General features: G+C 34.7%; 1 protein-coding gene across 5 annotated transcripts in view; it reads left to right on the forward strand.

Moving 5' to 3' along the window:
- The window catches only part of ADGRV1 (adhesion G protein-coupled receptor V1), a 574,200-nt gene that overhangs the window by 91,710 nt on the left and 460,622 nt on the right, over positions 1–21,868 (forward strand). For 3 of the 5 annotated variants that reach the window (XM_021085372.1, XM_021085375.1, XM_021085374.1), the window contains 10 exons: positions 2,415–2,591; positions 5,096–5,319; positions 8,164–8,196; positions 9,907–10,033; positions 10,987–11,172; positions 11,918–12,098; positions 13,074–13,237; positions 14,519–14,642; positions 15,642–15,908; positions 20,885–21,011. In XM_021085372.1, coding sequence (XP_020941031.1) covers positions 2,415–2,591; positions 5,096–5,319; positions 8,164–8,196; positions 9,907–10,033; positions 10,987–11,172; positions 11,918–12,098; positions 13,074–13,237; positions 14,519–14,642; positions 15,642–15,908; positions 20,885–21,011 — 1,610 coding nt within the window. The remainder of the gene's footprint in view (positions 1–2,414; positions 2,592–5,095; positions 5,320–8,163; positions 8,197–9,906; positions 10,034–10,986; positions 11,173–11,917; positions 12,099–13,073; positions 13,238–14,518; positions 14,643–15,641; positions 15,909–20,884; positions 21,012–21,868) is intronic. The other 2 variants (XM_021085373.1, XM_021085376.1) reach the window with 1 other exon arrangement.

Consider the following 21,868-nt stretch of genomic DNA (forward strand, 5'->3'; position numbering starts at 1 on the left):
TAAGAATCTGACATTGCCATGAGCTGTGGCATAGGTTGCAGATATGGCTCGGATCTGGCATTGCCGTGGCTGTGGTGTAGGCCGGCAGCTGCAGCTCCGATTCAACCCCTATGTGCGACGGGTGTGGCCCTGAAAAAAAAAAAAAAAAAATCTTTGCCTCCAACCAAAGCACTTTATATGCCATTCAAATATATATATATATATATATATATATATATATATATATTATTTTTAAATTTTTTGTGCTGTTTTTAAAGAAAGTACATATATGTATATGGTATGAATATTTTTTTCTATAGAAAGAGTGACAGGTGGTTTTAACGCTCTTTACATTTTATTTATTTTGTAAAAATAAATGCAAAATTCTGGAGAACCACGTGTTTTATTTTGCTAGACTTAATCTGCATACCAATATTTGGCAAAATTGGTTAATTTCTTTTTTTTATTTTACTTAAAATGAATATTTACCAAATATGGAATTTTTGATAACTTTATCTTGTATTTGATTTTCAAAGCACAGTATGTTACATTTAAAAGGCATTTACTGGAGTTCTGTTGTGGCGCAGCAGAAATGAATCCAAATGGTATCCATGAGGGTGCGGGTTTGATCCCTGGCCTTGCTCAATGTGTCGGGGATCTGGCATTGCCGTGAGCTGTGGTGTAGGCCTGCAGCTGTAGATCTTCTTCAGCCCCTAGCCTGGGAAATTACATATGCTGCAGGTGTGGCCCTAAAAAGTAAATAAATAAATGGCATTTACTTTTGTCCTTAAAATGTGTAGTGTTCATCATAAAATGTGAGCATCTGTACAAGATCAGTATCAGTCCTCTACGCCTGTGAAAACTCCACCCAAATCACAAGTCTTTACTGGTGGTTACTTAGTGGCCTCGCTTCCACATTATAAACTTTAACAGAAGGCTCTAAAGAGTGAGAGATCCATAATGTCCTATTGTGTTCACAATTGCTTTTTAATTTAAATTCTACGCTTTTTGCCATCCTGTAATGATGGTCTATTCCTACACTCATGTGAACACTGTGAGCTTTGAGAAGATGGCTTTTGAAAAGTTGAAATAGTAAGATTTCAAAGGTTTGTGATATATCAGGATTTTTATTGAGGTTAGTTTGTTTTAGAGGGATAAATCAACAAATGTTTATTGTGTAACTGCTGTACTTTCAGGACCATGTCATGTTTTAGGAAAACACTGCGAAGGACACAGACCCACAAGAATTCTTTAGTTCCATTGGGAAGTAAAAGCCTGGAGCACCCAAATACATGATAAGCAAGCAATATGTGAAATTTAAAATTAAGCTGTAAGTTTAATGAAGGTAGCAGTAGAAGTTCAGAAAGAGGAAGAAGAGGGCTGGAGAATCCCAGAGTATCTTCATGGGAGTGAGCGATAATTATCTGGTCTTTAAGAGTGAGTGCATTTTCATTTGTGAGGTAATGAACAGAGGCCATTCTACAAGAGGAGAAACCATGAAAGTTACTCTGGATGTCATGTTCATTAATTATAGAGACACTGTATGTTATATGTGTGCTATATTTCTTTAAACATAAAGACATCGTAAGTCACATTTGGAGTTCCAAATGGTCTTCTGGTAAGGAATTTTCTCTGTTAGAGGAGTGGGTGATTGGACTGGAGGTGTAGGCCAGTGGAAGAGAGGAAAGAGATGTGGGCAACTTTCTGATGCTTGACTTTACGTCGGTGTGGTTGAATATAGGCAACAAGGAGGAAAAGCAGATGGTGATTTTGTTGAAGCTCATAAGAGGACATGGAAGAGATAGTACTTTCTATTTGGTCCAGTCTGTCTGTTAGGTGTCTCTGTGACATTTGTATCATATGCAGTGGCAGTTAGTTATAAAGATTTTGCATTTGAAGGAAAGATCCAGAGATTACTAAGCAGAGGTTATGAAATTATAAGATAGAGATTTTAAGAAGAACTTTGGGGAATGATAACAACTGAGGAGATGAAAGAGCTCGAGGAGCCACTGCAGGGGGTTGAATCAAGATTGTGAATTGAGTTCTCATTGTGGTGCAGCAGAAACAAATCTGACTAGGAACCACAAGGTTGTGGGTTCGATCCCTTGCCTTGCTCAGTGGGTTAAGGATCCAGCATTGGCGTGAGCTGTGGTGTAGGTCACAGACGTGGCTCAGATCTGGCATTGCTGTATCTGTGGCATAGGCTGGCAGCTGTAGCTCCGGTTAGACCCCTAGCCTGGGAACCTCCATGTGCCATGAGTGTGGCCCTCAAAAAAAAAAAAGATGGTGAATTAGGATGAAGGAGGAGGCAGTTACCAAATTATTGAAGCCCTTTACCTATGCATGCTTTCTTATCCCATGGAATTAAGACTTCAAAAATTTTTTAAAAACTTATTTTCTTTCAACCTTTATAGTGTTTTCTTTCTTTGTTATAGTTGGAAACTGTGGAGTTGGTGAATATCATTCCCCCAATCCCACCTATAAGTCCTAGATTTGGGAAAATTCGAAACATTTCTTTAGTGGTTACCCCAGACATTGCAAATGGAGAAATTGGCTTCACTAGCAATCTTCCAATCATTTTGCATGAACCAGAAGATTTTGCTGCTGAAGTGGTAAGTAGGTTTTTTCTTATTGATGGGACCTAATGGGTTTGAGACAATGTAGAGACACTGTTTTTATGTTTTTTGTTTTTGTTTTTTTTGGTAAGGTTAGTTTATAGAGTTAACAAGTCTTGAAAAGCTTCACCATATACAGCAAGCCTTCAATAGATAATTTGACATAAGAAACTGATTTGTATGTGATTTTTCATCATCTTTGGCTACATGTGATAGAATAAAATGAGAATTAATTGCTCCCAGCAGAAATAGGATATTTTTATATGACTGCTTTCAGCTATTGGTATGACATTTGTTAGAGTGATAGTCAAATGCAATTTTTTTTAATTGGCCAGGTCATATGTAACACAAGAATCCTTGACCTTTTTCATTTCTGAGCACTTATCATGCTTGCCTTGGTCAGGACTGGGATGGCACCCTATGTTTGGTGGAGGAGGATAAAGTTGTAGAATGCCTAGTCTTAGGAATTTATTCATTTCTTTATTTGTTTTTGCTTTTTAGGGTTGCACCTGCCCTGGAAGTTCCCAGGCTAGGGGTCGAATTGCAGCTACAGCTGCTGCCCTACACCATAGCCACAGCAACATAGGATCTGAGCCGCGTCTGCGACCTACACCACAGCTCATGGCAACACTGGATCCTTAACCCACTGAGCGAGGCCAGGCATCGAACCCGCAACCTAATGGTTACTAGTCGGATTCGTTTCTGCTACTAATGAATGAGCACGGAACTCCTAATTTAATTTTTATGTATATACATTTATGTATAGTTTTATTTATATATATGTAAATTATATACTTTAAACTAGGGAATTTCTAATTACATATATGTATGTATATAGTTTTATGTCTATGTAAACTTCTGCACACACACGTACAAGCATGCTCACATATACAGCACCCCTCCTTGCACCCCACCCTGCTTGAATTTTCCTGCTGTCTGTCTAGGGGCCATGCTGACCTTTGGGCTTACTGTTCCCTGAGCCACAGTCAGTCCTTAAGACCCTCTTCAAGTCTTTCACACTTAGATTTGATTTAAATTGTGTTGCAGGTCAGATCAGGAATATGAATAGTTGTTTTTATTATCAAAGCCTCATATCAAAACATGGTGACCACAGCTTCCTTTGCATATATATTTGATTTGTAAATTGGCAGAGAAGCTCTCATTTTCCAGATGGTTTTGATTTTTTGTATTTTTCTTAATATACTCTTTTCTTCTAAGAACTAAAAACGTTTCATTTGTTCTGAAAGAATGGGTTGTTTTTATTCATTTATCTTACAAACCTGTACGTACATTTACCTTTTCATATTTTTCCCTAGAGGGAAATTAGCTTCTAGGGCATTTTGGGCTCTGTAACCTGCGTTCTTCCCTCTTGGGAAATAGCACAAAGAGTGAGAATTTCCCTTTGTTCTCTTTGTCCCATCAGCAGCCTTGGCCCTGCCCACTCTCTTGGAGTGATTTAAGGGCCCAGTCCTTTCTTACTTTTTCTGTCTTTTCTGAGAATCTTACTTTGCTCACTAGTCTCTAAGCTTGACCATTGCTAGCCAGATCAGAAGAGTTAGTGAGGAAAATGCCTTATGTTGAAGATGATCTGTGTTAAAGGGTAAAGAACAAAGGATACCTTTTATTTATAAGCTTAAAAAAATAGCATTCTTTTTAATAGGTACTATTAAAATTTGTTTATATTCTTTGAAAAAACTTCATCATGATCTTTGGTGATCATTTCATTATCTATATTTAAAGTGTAATGCAGTTAAATAAAACTACCAAATACCATTTGTTTCGGAATTGTTATAATAGCTTCCATTTATGTAGCTCATACTATGGAGAGAAACTTTTACCTTCTCCATAAACTTGCAAAGCAGGGAACTACTAGATTTGTTTCACATGTGAAAATTGAGGTCAGAGAGGTTAAGTAACTTGCCCATCATAACCCAGAGTCATGATTTGAGTATCTGATTTTTTATTGGTTAGAAACATTTCTTATTCTCATATGTATTTTTGTCTTAAAAAATTCAGATATTAGATTCCAGTTTTTCGAATGTCATTTCAGGATGCATTTTATATAACCATATGCTTTCCTCTGTTTAATCACAGAAGTCTATTTTTCAGTTTATATTGTGATATTAGTTTAATTATTTTTTTGTAGACCTTCTGATGGAAATTTAATCTTTAGCCAGATTTTTCTATGTTTTCATGGTCCTTTGGTTTTTAAAGTTAATTTTTTCTTGTTAAGATAAATCCTGGCTAAGGCATGTTTTGGGTGCAGGAAATCTTGTAGATAAAATTGATTTGGAAAAACTAATGTAAAATAGTTTAAATCTGAAATTTTTGTCATTCTTAAGAAGAACTTGTTCAATTGTATTTTTAATTTTAACAGTTCATTGTTTTTATGTATACTACATAAGCATTCACAAGATGTGATTATGCAGCAATTCAAAAGCTTATATAATATGTGAGCATATATTTCAGAAGAAATTTTTCTGTTTTCATCTTTTTATAAGATATGCATTCCCTTACATCGGGATGGAACTGAAGGCCATGCTACTGTCTATTGGAGTTTGAAGCCCTCTGGCTTTAATTCAAAAGCAGTGACCCTGGATGATATAGGACCCTTTAATGGCTCTGTTGTATTTTTATCTGGGCAAAGCGACACAACAATCAACATTACTGTCAAAGCTGATGACGTTCCGGAATTGAATGAGACGGTAACACTCTCCCTAGACAGGTAATAACCCATTTAGGTACTGTTCAGTTACATTAATAAATGTTCAAGTTCTTTGAAATAATTTTACTTTGTTTTAATTCTTTTCTCCATATAATGTAGAAAGAAAAAACTTGGACGATAATGTTATGCTGATCTTCCGACTTTTCTGCTATTTGTTGATGGCTTCTGGTTAAACTATGAATATCATGATATAGTGAACTTTTACCCTGCTATTTATTGTGAAGAAACATTAACCGAGAATTTCTGGAAAGTATTAGAAAAATCTTAAGCATTGCTAATATGTTGCTATGTTAAAAAAATAGGCAGCAACAAATCTAAAATGTTAGGTTAGACACACAGCTCTGCTGGCTTCATTTTCATCAAGAAAGAGGATTAGAGGTTTTTTGAGTAAGTCAAAAGAAAGCTTTAATCTTCAAATAATGAAATTCTGTTTTTATGTGGAATTTAAATATTGAATAGTACATATTTTACAGAGAATAAAAAATACAATCTTAAGGGGTATTTTTAAGTAATAATAAGGATTTTACTTAGCATTTCTCAGTAGATAATTTATTTTAAGAAAAATCATAATCTCTCAAAGAGAAATTTTTTCAGTAATGCAGAAATTTCTAAAAATGAAAAAATACTGTTTAATTGATGTTAATTAAAAACCAAAGCTAAGTTTATCTACTACATAGATATAGTCTATATATTAAAGTTGATATATATTAGAGAAAGTATGAATTGCAGAACTCTTATTTTAAAAACAGTAAAATTCATAGATGAGTTCGGTAGGTTTATCTTGTACTATATTAATCACGATTGAGTAGTAATAATTATTTTATGTACCCTCTGGTCCTCTCCAAATTTTACTCTCAGCCTCTTAGAGAATTTACTTTGTAGATGTATTGTGGAAACGTTTCATAAATCTTATGAGTAGTTGTTTTTATTTTTACATAAAAGAAAAATGCAGAGTGTAGGGAACAATTTGTTGAATGTCTGCTATTCACTTTGTTTTCATGATCTCATTGGGTTTTATTACTTTTTTAAAAACGTAAAAATTAATACAAAATGAAACAAAACAGGCAAATGTAAAAACCCCCCAAAGCAAAAACCAAATGTAGCACATATATATATACACACACACACACACACAAAGTTTAAATAACTTATGGTTTTAATATATATTTTACATTAAATCTTAAGGAAAAGTATTTCATATGATGAAAACAATTGATGAAACCTAACTAAATGTAAATGGAAAATTATTACTTTTTCACTTATATGCTTTTTTTCTTTAAGTTAGATTTGATTACTTATTAAATCAGTGGACAATCTTAAAAAAAAAAAACTAAAGAAAAATGGACAGCAATTATAAACCAAAGATATGGCAATCTATAGGAACTTTGTTAGCTCAGCTTAGACTTTCTGCTCTGAACTAAATATTTAAATAATGATATAAATTATATCTCTGTAAGTTTATGGAAACTATTCTTTATATTCTTTCAAAATAATTAAATTTTATGTAAACCTTTTAAATTAACTAAATATAATTTTAAGTATTTTTTTCTTTTTCCTATGAATAAAAACAGTACACAAGGAAGTACAAACCATGAGTAGATAATTTTAGAAATTATTGGTTCCTCTCTTTTCCAAATACTTCAAAGGAAAGCACTTCAAATTTATACCAAAATGTTTTAATTCAACTATTAACTAGTGCATGCTTATATTATCTCAATTGTGCATGAACAAATTACATTTAAATGTTCTAAGACATATTTAATGAAATAAATGTGTGAATTAAATTTCCGATTTGAAATAACATTTTTGTCAAAACCACCATCTCAATTTTGCAAATTTTTTACAAAACTAAAATGAAAGAATGAATGAGTGCTAGTCTGATTATACTGTTACAATAAAATATTGCAACAAAAATAATTAACTTTATTGTGATACCATTTATAGTTTTCACTTAATGTCAAAATCAAATGAAAATTATCTGTATTTTAATGAAATATAAATAAAAATTGCCTTGGTACTAAAAAATTTTTCATACTTTAAATACTATACTAGTTAAAAATATTTTTTTGTTTTGTTTTCTCCAAATTAGAAACAATTTCATTATGCCAATTTATTTCAGAAAAATTTGTGATACATGTATAATATAATGCCTTACTTATAGTGTTGACTTTAAAAATGAAATACTAGGATCGTACATTCTGTTGTGTTTCTTAAGGCTGTTTGAAAATGCATCACATTTGGCAATTTGGAAAAGTGTTTATATTTCCCGACATAAATTATATTTTGTCATAATGAAAAATACAGTTGTATCTTTTGGCTTTTTGAATATATTCCTGTGCAAATGATGAAAGATATATTTCTCTTCTGGTAAAGTTGTATTTTTTCAAATAACCACTGGCTTTAGATCTGAGGACATGGTTTTTTTTTTTTTTGAAACCTAATTAAACCTGCCAAGTAATTATAAGTCGGACTGAATGAAATTTGCTCAGCTGCTGTGGTTTTGTGAGCATGCACAGTGCTTGGCAGGCTCCAGCGCCTTGAAACAGGTCTGGAAAGGAATGTCTTCAATGGGTCTTGACATGCTGGCTGGCCATGGGGTCATCTTCCCTAAGTGGGAACTGCCCAATCTCTTGCTGGCATTTGTCCATAGTAAAGAACCCAGTGTGCGGTTTCCTTAAAGAGAATATGGCTAGCTCTTGCAGTGAGCGGGGTGGGGGAGGTGGAGAAAGGCTTTCTTTAGCTTTATTTTTACTCTGCCATTCACATTTCCAGCAGCATTAGTGAGATTTTGGGAATAGTATCTCCTTTTATCCCCCCTCCCACATTTCTTTCTGTGTTTGACAGGGTAGAAACTGAAAGGTTTGTCGTGTATTTTGGGTAAGTGTACTGAAGAGTGTTTTGTTTTTAGTGATTCACCATTTTGCTTTGCAAGCCATTGTTTTGGACAAGGCTGCTGTTTTGTGTGACCACCAGTCTTAAGATATTTTGCTTGTCCATATGCCTGTGCATGCTGTGTGTGCCCCTTTGATTTTCTAATGATAAGGGGAGCTTATCTGGTAAAAGTTTTGAGAATTTACGTAATTATATGTTTTGAAGAACTTAAAATTTTTAATTTACCTTATAGTGTGTGTATAACCAGGAGAACAGTTTGTGTCCTTTGCATGTGAGATTCTCAATATCTTTTATGAATCCTGTGGTTTGTTTAACTAGGAATTCAGAATCAGTTCTCCGATCTCTTGCACTGCTTTTTGAGTGTATCTAAGCAATTTCTTTCCTACATTTTCTCAGTTGTTAAATAAAGAACTTTTCAAAAATTTGCCTTTTTTTCCACAAAACGGTAGTATATTTTAGGAAAGTTTAAAAATAAATTCATTTGTTTAATGGTCAGCATGGATTTTTACATTTCACATCTTGATCCTGTTTTCTTGTCTCTTAGCTTATATGGACATAGGAAATTAATTAATGATATCATTGATATAAATGTAACATGGGCAAATTTGCTATGAAAATCATATGACTGCATTAATAATATAAAAAGATAAATGTCTTATTATTTCTTATATCTTCTCTGGCCGCTAGTATGCTAGGTGTTGGTTATCAGACTCCACAAGCTGGGGAAAGATGTTAATTTCTATTATACAGAAAGTAAACTGTCCTTTCTGCATATTAATTGTGGCTGCATTGTAATTTTGAGGTCTGATCAGAGGTACTTTTTGATTCAATAGAAAGTGACATTTGGGGAAAGATTTAGAACAGCTTGCAGGATTGAGAATTCTCAAAGAGTATGCTGGCTGTATGCTGGCTTTTAAACCCTCAGAGTCTTACAGTCCCAGTTCCTTCGATCATTTTAACTATATACAAAAACCAGAAATAAAAAAATCTTGTTCTGTGTTCTTTTGAGATATGTATAGGAATTGCTATAGCATGTCATACATTTCAGATACATTCTTTGCCTTTTTTGTGTGTTTATATGCTACATTTTCTTTCCTTTTATGATAAAATGTAAAAGGTATGAAGTATGAAGTGAAAATCAAGAGTAGAATCATATTAAAGGTCACAAAAGTATTTCTAAAATCTAGTCACAATTTTTTGTTTATTTTTGGTCAGTGTATCTTGCTTTAGTCCAAATGGTTATCCAACTTGTATTCAGTTGGTATAGTCTTATGTAGTGAGTTTTTAAAGAAACTGAGGTACATGTAAAGTTAAAGCAATTTCATTTAAATTATTTTTAAACTATGCTACAAACTAAATTTTTTTAAAACTGGAAACAAATATGTAAACTGATACTCCTTTAAAAATAAATTTAAACCTTTGATTAATATATTTTTGGTATACATATGCAGTGTTTGATGTTAGTCAGTATAAAAGATAAATGAATTCAGAAATAGGAGTTCTTCCATAAATGTTCTGAGTAAAACTGTTTTGAACTTATGTGATTTTAATACACTGAAATCCAATTTAAATTTTAACTCTTAATAATGTTCATATTCTTTATCTGAAAGTGTTGTAAATATTGTAAATAAGACTTGAAAATTCAGAAGTAAGACTATAGGTAGTGGGTACCTTTTTTCCTTCTGATTTCGTCAGGGTCAATGTGGAAAACCAAGTGCTGAAATCTGGATATACCAGCCGTGACCTAATTATTTTGGAAAATGATGATCCTGGGGGAATTTTTGAATTTTCTCCTGTTTCCAGAGGACCCTATGTTATTAAGGTAAGTATGAAAGAAACTTGAATCTACTCCGTACTTACAGCTTCAGAAGAACAATCTTGAAGGATTTTACCTTCTATGGAATTCACCCCTGCCCCATGCTTTATATGCTGCTTTACTGGCCAGAAGAAGACATAATCATTGATTGTTATAGTCATTGTAGATAGCATAGAATGAGGACCTTCTATGTTCTAGTCACTGTTCTAAGCACTTTATAGTTATAACCCCTAGTCTTCACAATGACTTAAAGAGATCTGTGCTGTGTTTCACATTTTATGATTTTTTTCTGAAAAAGAAACATATTGGCATTTCTAGTTGAATCTTAGACAAACTGCTTAAAGTTGTGATGCAAATCTATTATTTTTTTAATACAATTTTGAAAGGTTACTTTTCATTTACAGTTATTACAAAATATTGGCTATAATCCTTGTGTTGTACAATACATCACTGAGACAATCTTAGACCCAATAGTTTGTCCCTCCCACACCCTCCACCCCTATATTGCCACTCCCCCCAACTGATATCCACTAGTTGGTTCTCTATATCTGAATCTACTTCTTTTTCTTATTTTCAATTTGTTGTATTTTTTAGATTTCATATATAAGTGATAGCATAAAGTATTTGTCTTTCTCTGTCTGACTTACTTCACTTAGCATAATGCCTTCCAAGTCCATCCATTTTGCTGCAAATGGCAAAATTTCATTCTTTTTAATGGCTAAGTAGTATTCCATTGTATATAGGTACCACGTCTTCTTTATCCATTCATCTGTTGATGGACACTTAGATTGCTTTCTTTTTTTTTTTTAATGATTTTTATTTTTTCCAGCTGATTTACAGTATTCTATTAATTTTCTGCTGTACAGCACATTGCTTTCATATCTTAGCTATTGTAAATAGTGCTACTATGTTAATATTGGGGCACATGTATCTCTTTGAATTTTTTGGCTTTTTTTAAGGAAGGCGAATCTGTAGAGCTCCACATCACCCGATCCAGGGGAGCTCTGGTTAAGCAGTTTCTACACTATCGAATAGAGCCGAGAGATAGCAATGAGTTCTATGGAAACACAGGGGTACTGGAATTTAAACCTTCGGAAAGGGAGATCGTAATCACCTTGTTAGCAAGATTGGATGGGATACCAGAGGTACAGGATTTTATCTTTTCCTTGTGCTTTTGTAGAAGGTTGATAATATCTAGTATGTTATCAATATAAATGTTTTGAACATTGCCAAGGAGATATAGGAAAGGAAGTGGACAAGAAAGGATTGAGAAGTACTTATGTTTGAAAAATTAAAAAAATAAGCTTAATAAAGATGCATTCTACTTTGAATTGTCCATGTTTGTCCTACAAGAAGCAATACCAAACAGTCTGGAACTTTCAGGGCATTGTCAGTTTTCGTCTTTTTAACTTTATATATATGTTAAACCTTATTTTGTATAATCTGTGTTAATTCAACTTTTAATGATACTGTTTTGAACTGAAGAAATATTTCTGGAAAATTACTCTTTTAAAGGAAATACATTTAAATTTATGTTAAAGGAAGCAGATACTGTTTCATTATGTTTGCACACCAATGCATAAGTAGCTTTTAAATTAATTTTATTTTATTTACTCTCAATAGTTTAAACGTCATCAGTGATGAGGTCTAGTTGCCATACCATTTTAGTATAATATCATGGTTTATATTTTCCTTTTTTGGGTAATTTATACCTGGGTGTGATGTTGGAAAAATGTTTAAAAAAATTTTTTTTTTTAAATCAGCTTAGTCCTTTCAGTGAGTAGTATGTTTGTGAAAAATGGACAGTATTAGTATTCTTGAATGTATATTTTCTATTTGCTCTGAAAATTTCAACTTTCTCTTTTCCCTAATTTGGCATGTTTATTTCAGTTGGATGAACAGTACTGGGTGGTCCTCAGCAGCCATGGTGAACGGGAAAGCAAGTTGGGAATCGCCACAGTTGTCAACATAACGATTCTAAAAAATGATGATCCTCATGGGGTCATAGAATTTGCTTCTGATGATCTCATTGTTATGATAAATGAAAGTAAAGGAGATGATACCTATAGTGGTAATTTATTCTATTTCTTATATTCTAGTACTGTTTATGGAAGAAGAAATTAGTCATTTTTTCATTTATTTCTTTAGTAAATGGCTATTTTTAATTGTCTGTCTGCCTTTGAAATTACATGCAGTGCAGGGAGTTCCCATTGTAGCACAGCAGAAATGAATCCAACTAGTATCCATGAGGATGCAGGTTTGATCTCTGGCCTCACTCAGTGGGTCAGGGATCCGGCATTGCCGTGAGCTGTGATGTGGGTTGCAGATGCAGCTGTGTTGCTGTAGCTGTCCTGTAGGCCGGCAGCTGTACCAATGGTTTGACCCCTATCCTGGGAACTTCCACATACTACGGGTGTGGTCCTAAAATGAAAAAATTACATGTACTGCAGCAATTGATGTTTTTAAAAAAATCGTATTGAAGATTGTTCTTTTTCTCACATAGTATTGTGATGATACTAATAACTTCAGTTATTTTTTGATTTCATTTAACCATATGTGGTAGAATTCAAACACTCATTCTTTGAGTTGAGTCAAATAGGGAAGACTCGAAGAGTTACTGCTAGGAAACTCTTACAGTGGCATGAAATGAGAAGTAATTTATTTTTAGAGCTCATGAAATGAGAAGTAATTTATTTTAATAATTAAATTAAGTCATTTAATTTAATAATCACCTTCAAGTGTGCCGCTTCCTCTAGCTGCCTTTAACAGATATCCTTTGCTATAGGTATACCTAATTCATCACCATTCTCTTCCTTACACTGAATGACTTTTACAATTTCAAACTGTGATAGAAAAGATCGAGTCCATTTGTTTTATCAATTGTATATCTACAGAGGGAAGACTACATTGGTACATTTGTATTTATATGTTGAGGCAGGGCTGAACAAAAAGAGGTCTTATTTTTACTTTTATTTGAGCAATTTCTTATCATTTAAAAATTGTTTCATATGTATTCATGTATGCTATACCCATTTGTATTTCACAGCTCTTTATGGTGTAATAAGAAATCGAGGCAACTTTGGTGATGTTAATGTGTCATGGGTGGTTAGTCCGGATTTCACACAGGATGTATTTCCTGTCCAAGGGATTCTTTTCTTTGGAGATCAGGAATTTTCAAAAAATATCACCATTTACTCCCTTCCAGATGAGGTAAGTGTTACATACATAACTCTCTTTTTGATGCTTAGTCGTTATTTTTATTAAATAATTAAACATTTAGTAAATTTATTTTGTCATGAGAGTATGTGGTAAAAGAGCTCAGGTATGGTAATGTCTGACTATAAGCTGAAAAGTGTTATTTTTGGTATCCCAGAAGGCATTTTTGACTATTAGAACTGATAGTCACTGGTGACATTGCATAGGATTCCCAGTTGTGAGAGAGGTTAAGTGCTTGGTTTGTACAAAGGTAAGGGCTCCATCTGCCATGTATCCTGTGTTGCACCCTCAGAATCAGGACAGTGGACAAGATGGACAGTGGACTGAAGGTAATGAAGAGAAGCAACCTAGTTAACAATGGGGGTGGACTTTTCTGAGGGGAACTGTGCTTTGAACAGGTGTGGAAGCCTGTCCCCTTCTTTCCTTCAAACTTGTGCCTTGAGAGGCAAAATTCCAACACTCTCCCACTTAGGATGCAGAGAAGACCAGCTCACATGAATGAAGTGAAAGGAATCTCATTTTATTAGAACAGGGGAATGAGGTCTTTAGGATAGACTTCGGTAAAAAGTAAAATTTGTAAGGGGCTTTTGAGAGCTGGCCAAACTTTTGTTACTGTTATGAACTCTGTTCTGAATGTGTCAAAAGTTATTTTTCTTTTCCATTTTTTCCCCCTTTAAAACAACATATATATATATATCCAGAGTTCCCTTTGTTGCTCAGCGGTTAACGAACCCAACTAGGATGCATGAGGATATGGGTTCAATCCTGGCCTCACTCAATGGGTTAAGGATCCAGTGTTGCCGTGATCTGTGGTGTAGGCAGACATGGCTTGGATCCCGTGTTGCTGTGGCTGTAGAGCAGGCTGGCAGCTGTGGTTCTGATTTGACCCCTAGCCTGGGAACTTCCATATGCCGGAGGTGCGGCCCTAAAAAACCCAAAAAACAAAAACCAACATATCTCATTTTCTTACAGAAATAATATGAACTGTGTAGTATTTCTGTTTTTAACTTATGTAAGGCAAAATATGTATATTTCCATTAAATTTGATAGTGAGTCAGAATAAAGTGGCTATTTGGATGAATGTACATTAAAATTTTGAGGGGATCTGAGTCCTCCCTGAATAATTTAGGGTGGTTCTACCTCAAAAATGGAAACGAACATTTATACTGTTATTTTAATAAAGCTGTTTTTTAAAAGAGAAAAATAATTTAGGAATATGTAATGGAATTATTTGTATAAATCATCTGACTAAAAACGTGTAACATTTTTCAAAAGATTCCGGAGGAAATGGAGGAATTTACTGTTATTCTACTTAATGCCACTGGAGGAGCTAAAATAGGAAATAAAACTACTGCAACTCTAAGGATTACAAGAAATGATGACCCCATTTATTTTGCAGGTGGTATTACTATCTTATTTGAGTTCGCATCTTTCTTGAAGAGTATAAAAATACTTTTTTTCAGTAATTATTTTAAGGGAATATTTTCAGTAAAGCAAAATTGTTGCTTATTGAAATATGATTCCATAATTTGTTTGGATGATCATTATTTAATCTCTCTGGCATTTTAACAAATATTTTTAGGGATCTTCTGAATGTACTATTTTGTTAGCTTTGTTCTTTTCCCGCTTTTAAATTCCAGGTTATTTTCTTTCCTTTGTGCAAAAAAAAAAAAAACATAAACAAAAAGAAAACAAAAATGCCCTCTTCCACATAATCTCTTCCAGTTCACAGTGCAACCAGTTCAGGGTACTTAATGAGTGCTATGATAACTATTCTTTAATGGACATATTAATTAAGATTTCCCCTTTCTTGCCACATTAATGCTTTCTTTAGAACTGCCTTTTGCTACCTGAGACATCTTTCAGTTTCATTTGGGGCACTTAATTAGTGTCTAATTCTTTCTTAAACCATTTTTTGCAAGCTGTTTAATTTAGAATTGTAGGAATCTTTTAAACCCCTTGAATTTTATTAATTTTCATTCTTAACCTTCAGTTAACACGTACTTAAGGAGTTAGTCATGTGTTCACCTTTCACCTTTCTGCTAACTGCTATGGCAAAAATAAAAGTTAAGGTATAAGCCATCTAGGCCTCTTCTCAAGGAATGTGTATGGTGCAAGTTTGGAAATGAAGTGTATGAAACAGTAGGCAGAGGATTCTAGATAGTATGCAATTGCTGACAAATTGGTCGGTGAAGATAGTGGATTCTGTAGGAATCAGGGCAGGAGGAGGGCCATTGACTGAAAGCATTCAGAGGAGACCTCATTTAGGCATTGAGTCTTTAAGTAGAGATATGATGGAGGGCATTTCTTGTGGGGGGCAGGGAGAAACTTACGTGATCTGAAAATATGTGGATAGGATCAGAAAAGCTCACACATCCCTTCTTTATGAATATTTCAGAACCTCGTGTAGTGAGGGTTCAAGAAGGTGAGACTGCCAACTTTATAGTTCTCAGAAATGGATCTGTTGACGTGGCCTGCACTGTCCGATATGCTACCATGGATGGGAAAGCTACTGCCAGAGAAGGAGACTTTGTTCCCATTGAAAAAGAAGAAATGCTTGTTTTTGCAGTTGGAAGTAGAGAGCAGAACATATCTGTATTCATTAACGAAGATGATGTCCCAGAAACAGATGAAGCCTTTTATATAATCCTCTTTAATTCAACAGGTAACTAAATTGTATTTTTGGCAGATCTGTTGTTTCAGTGCTGTCACCTGTGATTGTTTGAGAGCAAAATACTTTGTTTCATTGCTTTCTTGAGGGAAGATGTGAAGAATATATATGTGTTGAAGCTTCATGTACCTGGTATACCGTGTGTCATTATTTTTGATCTTTTTTTCAAACTATAGCACATGCAGAAAATGATGTTATATGAGCAAAAGAAATCTAGCTAAAGCTATGTTAGGTCTTTTCTAGTTACCCAACAGCTTAGGGCTTTAGTATTCTGTAGCCTCTTTCCTCCCAGCAAGGTGCTAGGAGCTGCTGGGAGCATAGTGGTTGGGGAGCTGCAGTCTATAGCTGGCTGAGCCCAACTGGTTGTTTGATAATTTTCTGTAGCTATAGCCATAGTGAATGACAGTTTACAAGGGGGAGAAGATAAGCTCTTTATTCTTCTCCATGCTATAAACGAATCAGGCTGTTTTGACCCCATTACATGGGCTGAGACTGTTTTATCCCTATCGTTAGCAAATTGAAGGGGCTATAGTTTCTTTTGATATTTTATTAAGAGTACAAAGAGTGGAGTTCCCTGGTGGCTCAAGTTAAGGACCTGATGTTATCTTTTACTGCTGTGTGTTGAGTCACTGCTGTGGCGCAGGTTTGATCCCTGGGCTGGGAACTTCCACATGTCATGGGTGTGGCCAAAAAAAAGAACAAAGAGCTATTTTTTTCTTTTAGATTGAGTTTAAGACATGATAGTCTATCATCGCTGATGATATGAGTGCTCTTTTCCTATATACAAGGACATTCTCCTACGTAACAACAGTATAAACATTACAGTCAGGAAGTTAATACAGTCATTGCCTCAGACCCCATTCACCTTTCTCCACCTGTCTCCATAATGTCATTTCTAGCAATGATCCTTTCCCATATCATGCATTTAATTTTTAGGTCTCTTTAATCTCTTCAGTCTGGAATAGTTCCTCAGTCTTTCCTTGACTTGCATGCCCTTTATAATAGAGAAGATTACAGGGTGGTTATATTGTAGAATGTCCTTCATTTTGGTTTGCTTGATGTTTCTTGTTATTAGATTCAGGCTTTGTATCCTTGGCAGGAATTTCATGGAAGCAATTTTGTGTTGTCATCGTACCCCTTCAGCTGGCACATGATTTTGTTTTGTCTCTTTATTGCCATGTTCACTTTGACCACAGTTTAGTTGGTGACTGCCAGGCTTTTCTACTGTACCTTTTGTTCCTTTATAATAAATATTTTGTGGGGAGATACTTTAAAACTATGGAAATATCCTGTTACCCATCAAACTTTCAGTTTTTTCATTGATATATTTATCACTCTGGACTCATAATTTCTATTTAATGCAGTGGGTTATATTTTACTCTTTTTATTTATTTTGATGGTCAAATTATCCCAGATTTTTCCTGTTCAAGATGACTTCTTTGTCTTTTTTGACATATCCCTATTATACTTTGAGCCTTTTCTTACTTCCTGGCACAGCAAGTTGTTCCAAACTCATTTTGCACTTTTCTTGTCACAGCCTTGAAATAGCCATTTCTTCAAGAAGCCCTGGTTCCTCTTAGTGAAGAATGTTACTTACAAACCAGGATCTTGGCACTCAGTGTGCTAATTGTTATTGATATTATGCTCTTCTTAGGCCTTCTTACAGAGATAGGGAGTGTAAGTATGTATGTATTTATGTATACATACATATATTAACACAGCAGTTATGTATACAAACACACATTAACATCCAGCTGTATACATCGAAGACCATTCATTCATACCAATGTCTCCATTTCTATCCCGTATCACAGGGTTCATTTTGGTTTTCTCCCTTTTCATTTTTATCCCACTCTCCTCCGGTATCATGAAATCCAGTTCCTGTTATCTTGAATATATTTACTTATTTGATCAGTTCTCCCTGTGTGTAACCACTTTCCCATCGCTTCCTTCACTGTCTTCCCACAGTGAGACTGCCTTTCTTAGCTCGCTGGGGTTCCAGGTTCCTGCCTGTCCCCCATGTGGATGCCCTCCCACTGCCCTCAGACTCCAGCATCACACCAAGCCTTCCTCCTTTGGAAAGGCCCTCCTTACCAGGCAAGGGCTCTGACCTTGTGCCGGGTTTCTGTGGGGCCCTGCCCCTCACGCCCAGCTTGAATGCCTACTTTGCACTTAACCTGTGCCCCTTAGACTGAAATACTCAGAAAGAAGAGGAGGAAAAGAAAGAGACCACTTAGGTTTGTGTTGTGTTTATCCTTCTCCCTGTTCCTTTGTTTCTCTCTGTGTCTTTCTTCCTATTCTTCTTCCTCTCCTTCTCATTTTTTCACAGGATTTAACTAAGAATACCAGAAAATAAAGGCTAAGAGCTATCATCTGGTGAGGACAATTTTAACTATGTAGCATAAGGAACACAAAAGAAATTTCACAGTTGCAAAGACAAAAACAAAAATAAAAAACCCCAAAACATCAGTAGTCAGATCTTAGAGGAAAAACATTTTGGTGAATCCACTCAGCCTAAAGTTTAAATGAAAGGCATCATTACAGATGAAAATAATTTCAGTGAAGTAAAAGTGCAAAACAGAAAGTTTTGCTGTGAGGTATAGGAAGTTGATGAAAAAATGACCCTGTCTTAATAGCATTTACTCTGGAAATAAGTTCCTAATGCCATCTATTAATCTGATATAATTCTGGTAAAAATTATGTCTCAAGCATGTGTGGGGTCAAAATGTCACTGGAGTTAAACTACTGTCAGGAACAAAATGTCACTATGATTAAATTGATACATCAAAACATTCTGTATCTCGGAGTTCCCGTTGTGGCCGCAGTGGTTAACGAATCCGACTAGGAACCATGAGGTTGCGGGTTCGATCCCTGCCTTTGCTCAGTGGGTTAACAATCCGGCGTTGCCATGAGCTGTGGTGTAGCCAGAGGCTACAGCTCCGATTGGACCCCTAGCCTGGGAATCTCCATATGCCACGGGAGCGGCCCAAGAAATGCCAAAAAGACAAAAAAAAAAACCCCAAAAACAAAAAAAAATTCTGTATCTCTTGTAAAGAGAATGGAAAATAATTGCAAGGAGAGGCTGAGCATATTTAATTTGTAAGATACAGCATTGTGGAAATGTATATTTGAATTTGAAAGAGAAAGAGAGCGAAAGAGTGTAAAAGCAAGGGTGATAGCAGTGTGGGTGGGGCGGCTGTCCAGTGTTTGTGTGCGTGTGTGTGTACTGCTGCTGCATCTGACCTCAGTATTTTTCTAGAAATGGTGGCCTGTGAGGAGTTAATGACTTTAGCTATGAAGACTTGGATGACAAAATTTCTCTTCTTTCTTTATGATGTTCAAACATTGAGGGCCTGAGGAGATCAATGGTGGAAGGGCTTGAGGGGCAGCATTTCCGTGTGACCTAGTGCTGGCACTTGGTGATGTGCCTGATAGTTATTGTTCATAGTGTATGCCCTGAGACTGAATTATTGCATCAGAGAATATGGAGAAGCAGAATAATTTTTTAGTACCTCCCATGACATGTCACATAACCAATGCTCATCATAGCAGAACCCTGCCAGATGTAGGCTTTATTGGTTTTATTTGTTTTTCTTAGATTTTATGCTATATTTGAAGTTATTACTCTGAATGTCAGAATTTTCTAAATAGTGATTTATTTCTGTTTTTATGTTTTTTTTCCTCTTTCCATTGGCTAATTATCAAGTCAGATTGAATACAGCTGTATATTTATGTAATTTATTTTTAACATGCTGGTTTGCTACATATTTCTGTTTATATCATTTTAGTTTTAGGTGTTATACTTATCTAATTTGTAAAGTTTTATTTGGATCGGTTTAACTAAAATTCATAAATAACTTCTCTGTACCAATTACTCAGCATTTATCCTGCTAGGGTATGGAATTGATTAAGAAGCATTTGTCCAATGACCTACAGTAAAATTGTGTGTGTGTGTGTGTTTTGTGTGTGTATGTACTAATAATGCAAAAATCGCTATGCTAGATTGCCAAAGTGCAAAGTGCTGTAGAAACACAGTGGAGATGCACTTAACATGGGAATTCAAGGGGGAATTCCTGGAAGGGTTGTTACTTAAGCTGGGTCCTGAGAAGGGATAATAGGTGAATAGAAATGGAAGACTTTTGCTCACAGAGGGAATAGGTGCAGCAAAGAGGAAGAGCTGTGGACCTCGGGGGAGTGATGAGAAGAGACCTCATTTATTGGCTGTAATGGTGCAAACATGCTGTGGGAAGAACTGGAGTAGAAAGGGATCGAGTTCAACACCATAAAGATTGTTTTGTCCTAAGTGTAACCAGATCAAATGCTGCTTCCTGAGGGCAGAGATCTAAAGGGAAATGCTCAAGCCATGATTCCAGTTCACATATCTTATGGGGTAATTCATTCATTTTTTTTTGAAGTGAAAAAATATACCTCAAAATCTTGAAAGTGATACAGTTCTGTTTTTAATTTCTTTTTTTTTCTTTTTCTCAAAAAAAGTTTTAATAATCTATCCAACAGTCTTTAAATAGTTGTCTGAAAGATGTACCAGATAATATCCATATATATTTATTTTTTTTCTTTTTCTTTTTTTCATTTTTTTATTACTCAAATGAATTTATCACATCTGTAGTGTTTTTAATTTCTAATTAAAGTGATACTCCTATTACAAAGAAAAATATCTTGTGCATTTTTTTTTTTTTTTATTTTCCCACTGTACAGCAAGGGGGTCAGGTCATCCTTAGATGTATACATTGCAGTTTAATAAAGTAGTTCTTCTGTAATCAAACATTTCCTTAGAAACAAGTCACATTAAACTTATTTAGACATCTCTTTCATGTATTTATTACCTTTAATGAGGAAGTTCTTGCTGGAATTTGAATCTTATAAGGTCTTTCTTAGTTTAAAAACACAAGTTTAACTGTAAGTTAAGTATTTTTTTTTTTGTTATTTTGACCTTTCCATTTTTAATTTAGGTGATACAGTAGTATATCAACATGGAATAGCTACAGTGATAATTGAAGCTAATGATGACCCAAATGGTATTTTTTCTTTGGAGCCCATAGACAAAGCTGTAGAAGAAGGAAAGACTAATTCATTTTGGTAAGCATATTTGGATAATGCAAATTCAAAATTGGATAAAATAAATAACTGTGTGCAGAAATTTGAAATACTGTTAATCTTTCAAAATTAAAAAAAAATTAAGAATTTGAATAATTTTGGGAGTTCCCATGATGGTGCAGCAGAAACAAATCCAACTAGTAGCCAAGAGGATGCAGGTTTGATCCCTGGCCTCACTTGGTGTGTTGGGGATCTAGCAGCATTACCATGAGCTGTGGTGTAAGTTGTAGATGCAGCTTGGATCCTGCGTTGCTGCGACTGTGGTGTAGGCTGGCAGCTACAGCTCCAATTCTACCCCTAGCCTGGGAACTTCCATATGCCATGAGTGCAGCCTTGAAAAGTAAAACAAAAAAAAAGAAAAAAAAAAAAAGAAAAAAAGAAAAAGGAATTTGAATAATTTCAAGGTTGGTAGTCTGAATGAATTTTAAACTTTGTTTATGCTGTTTCCACTTGTTAAAAAAAAAAAAAAACAATGCCATAACACTTTAAATGGTAGGTAGAAATGGTTCTCTCCACCCTTCTTACCCAAACTTCCATTCCTCATCAGGATTGGGAGACTTGAATTATCCAGGGTCTCTGGAACTCTTAATGATATGTGACTTCCCCCACCCTGTATTTTGCTTTTGGAGAACTTTTGCCAATTCCCATCTAAATATTTTCAGTTGAATTTATTGCAGCTTTATCTTTTGGTTTAGACTTCAAAGACTATGATTTTTAAAACTGTTTCTCTTTACTACTTATAATTTGACTTTTTTCTTGCTTTTGTATGAGATTCTTCATGGTTGCTCAGTAAGAACCAGCTGACTGGTTTATATTAAAGTAGGTAAATAGATAAAAAT

Source organism: Sus scrofa, chromosome 2, assembly GCF_000003025.6.
Source record: "Sus scrofa isolate TJ Tabasco breed Duroc chromosome 2, Sscrofa11.1, whole genome shotgun sequence".
Lineage (NCBI taxonomy): Eukaryota > Metazoa > Chordata > Mammalia > Artiodactyla > Suidae > Sus > Sus scrofa.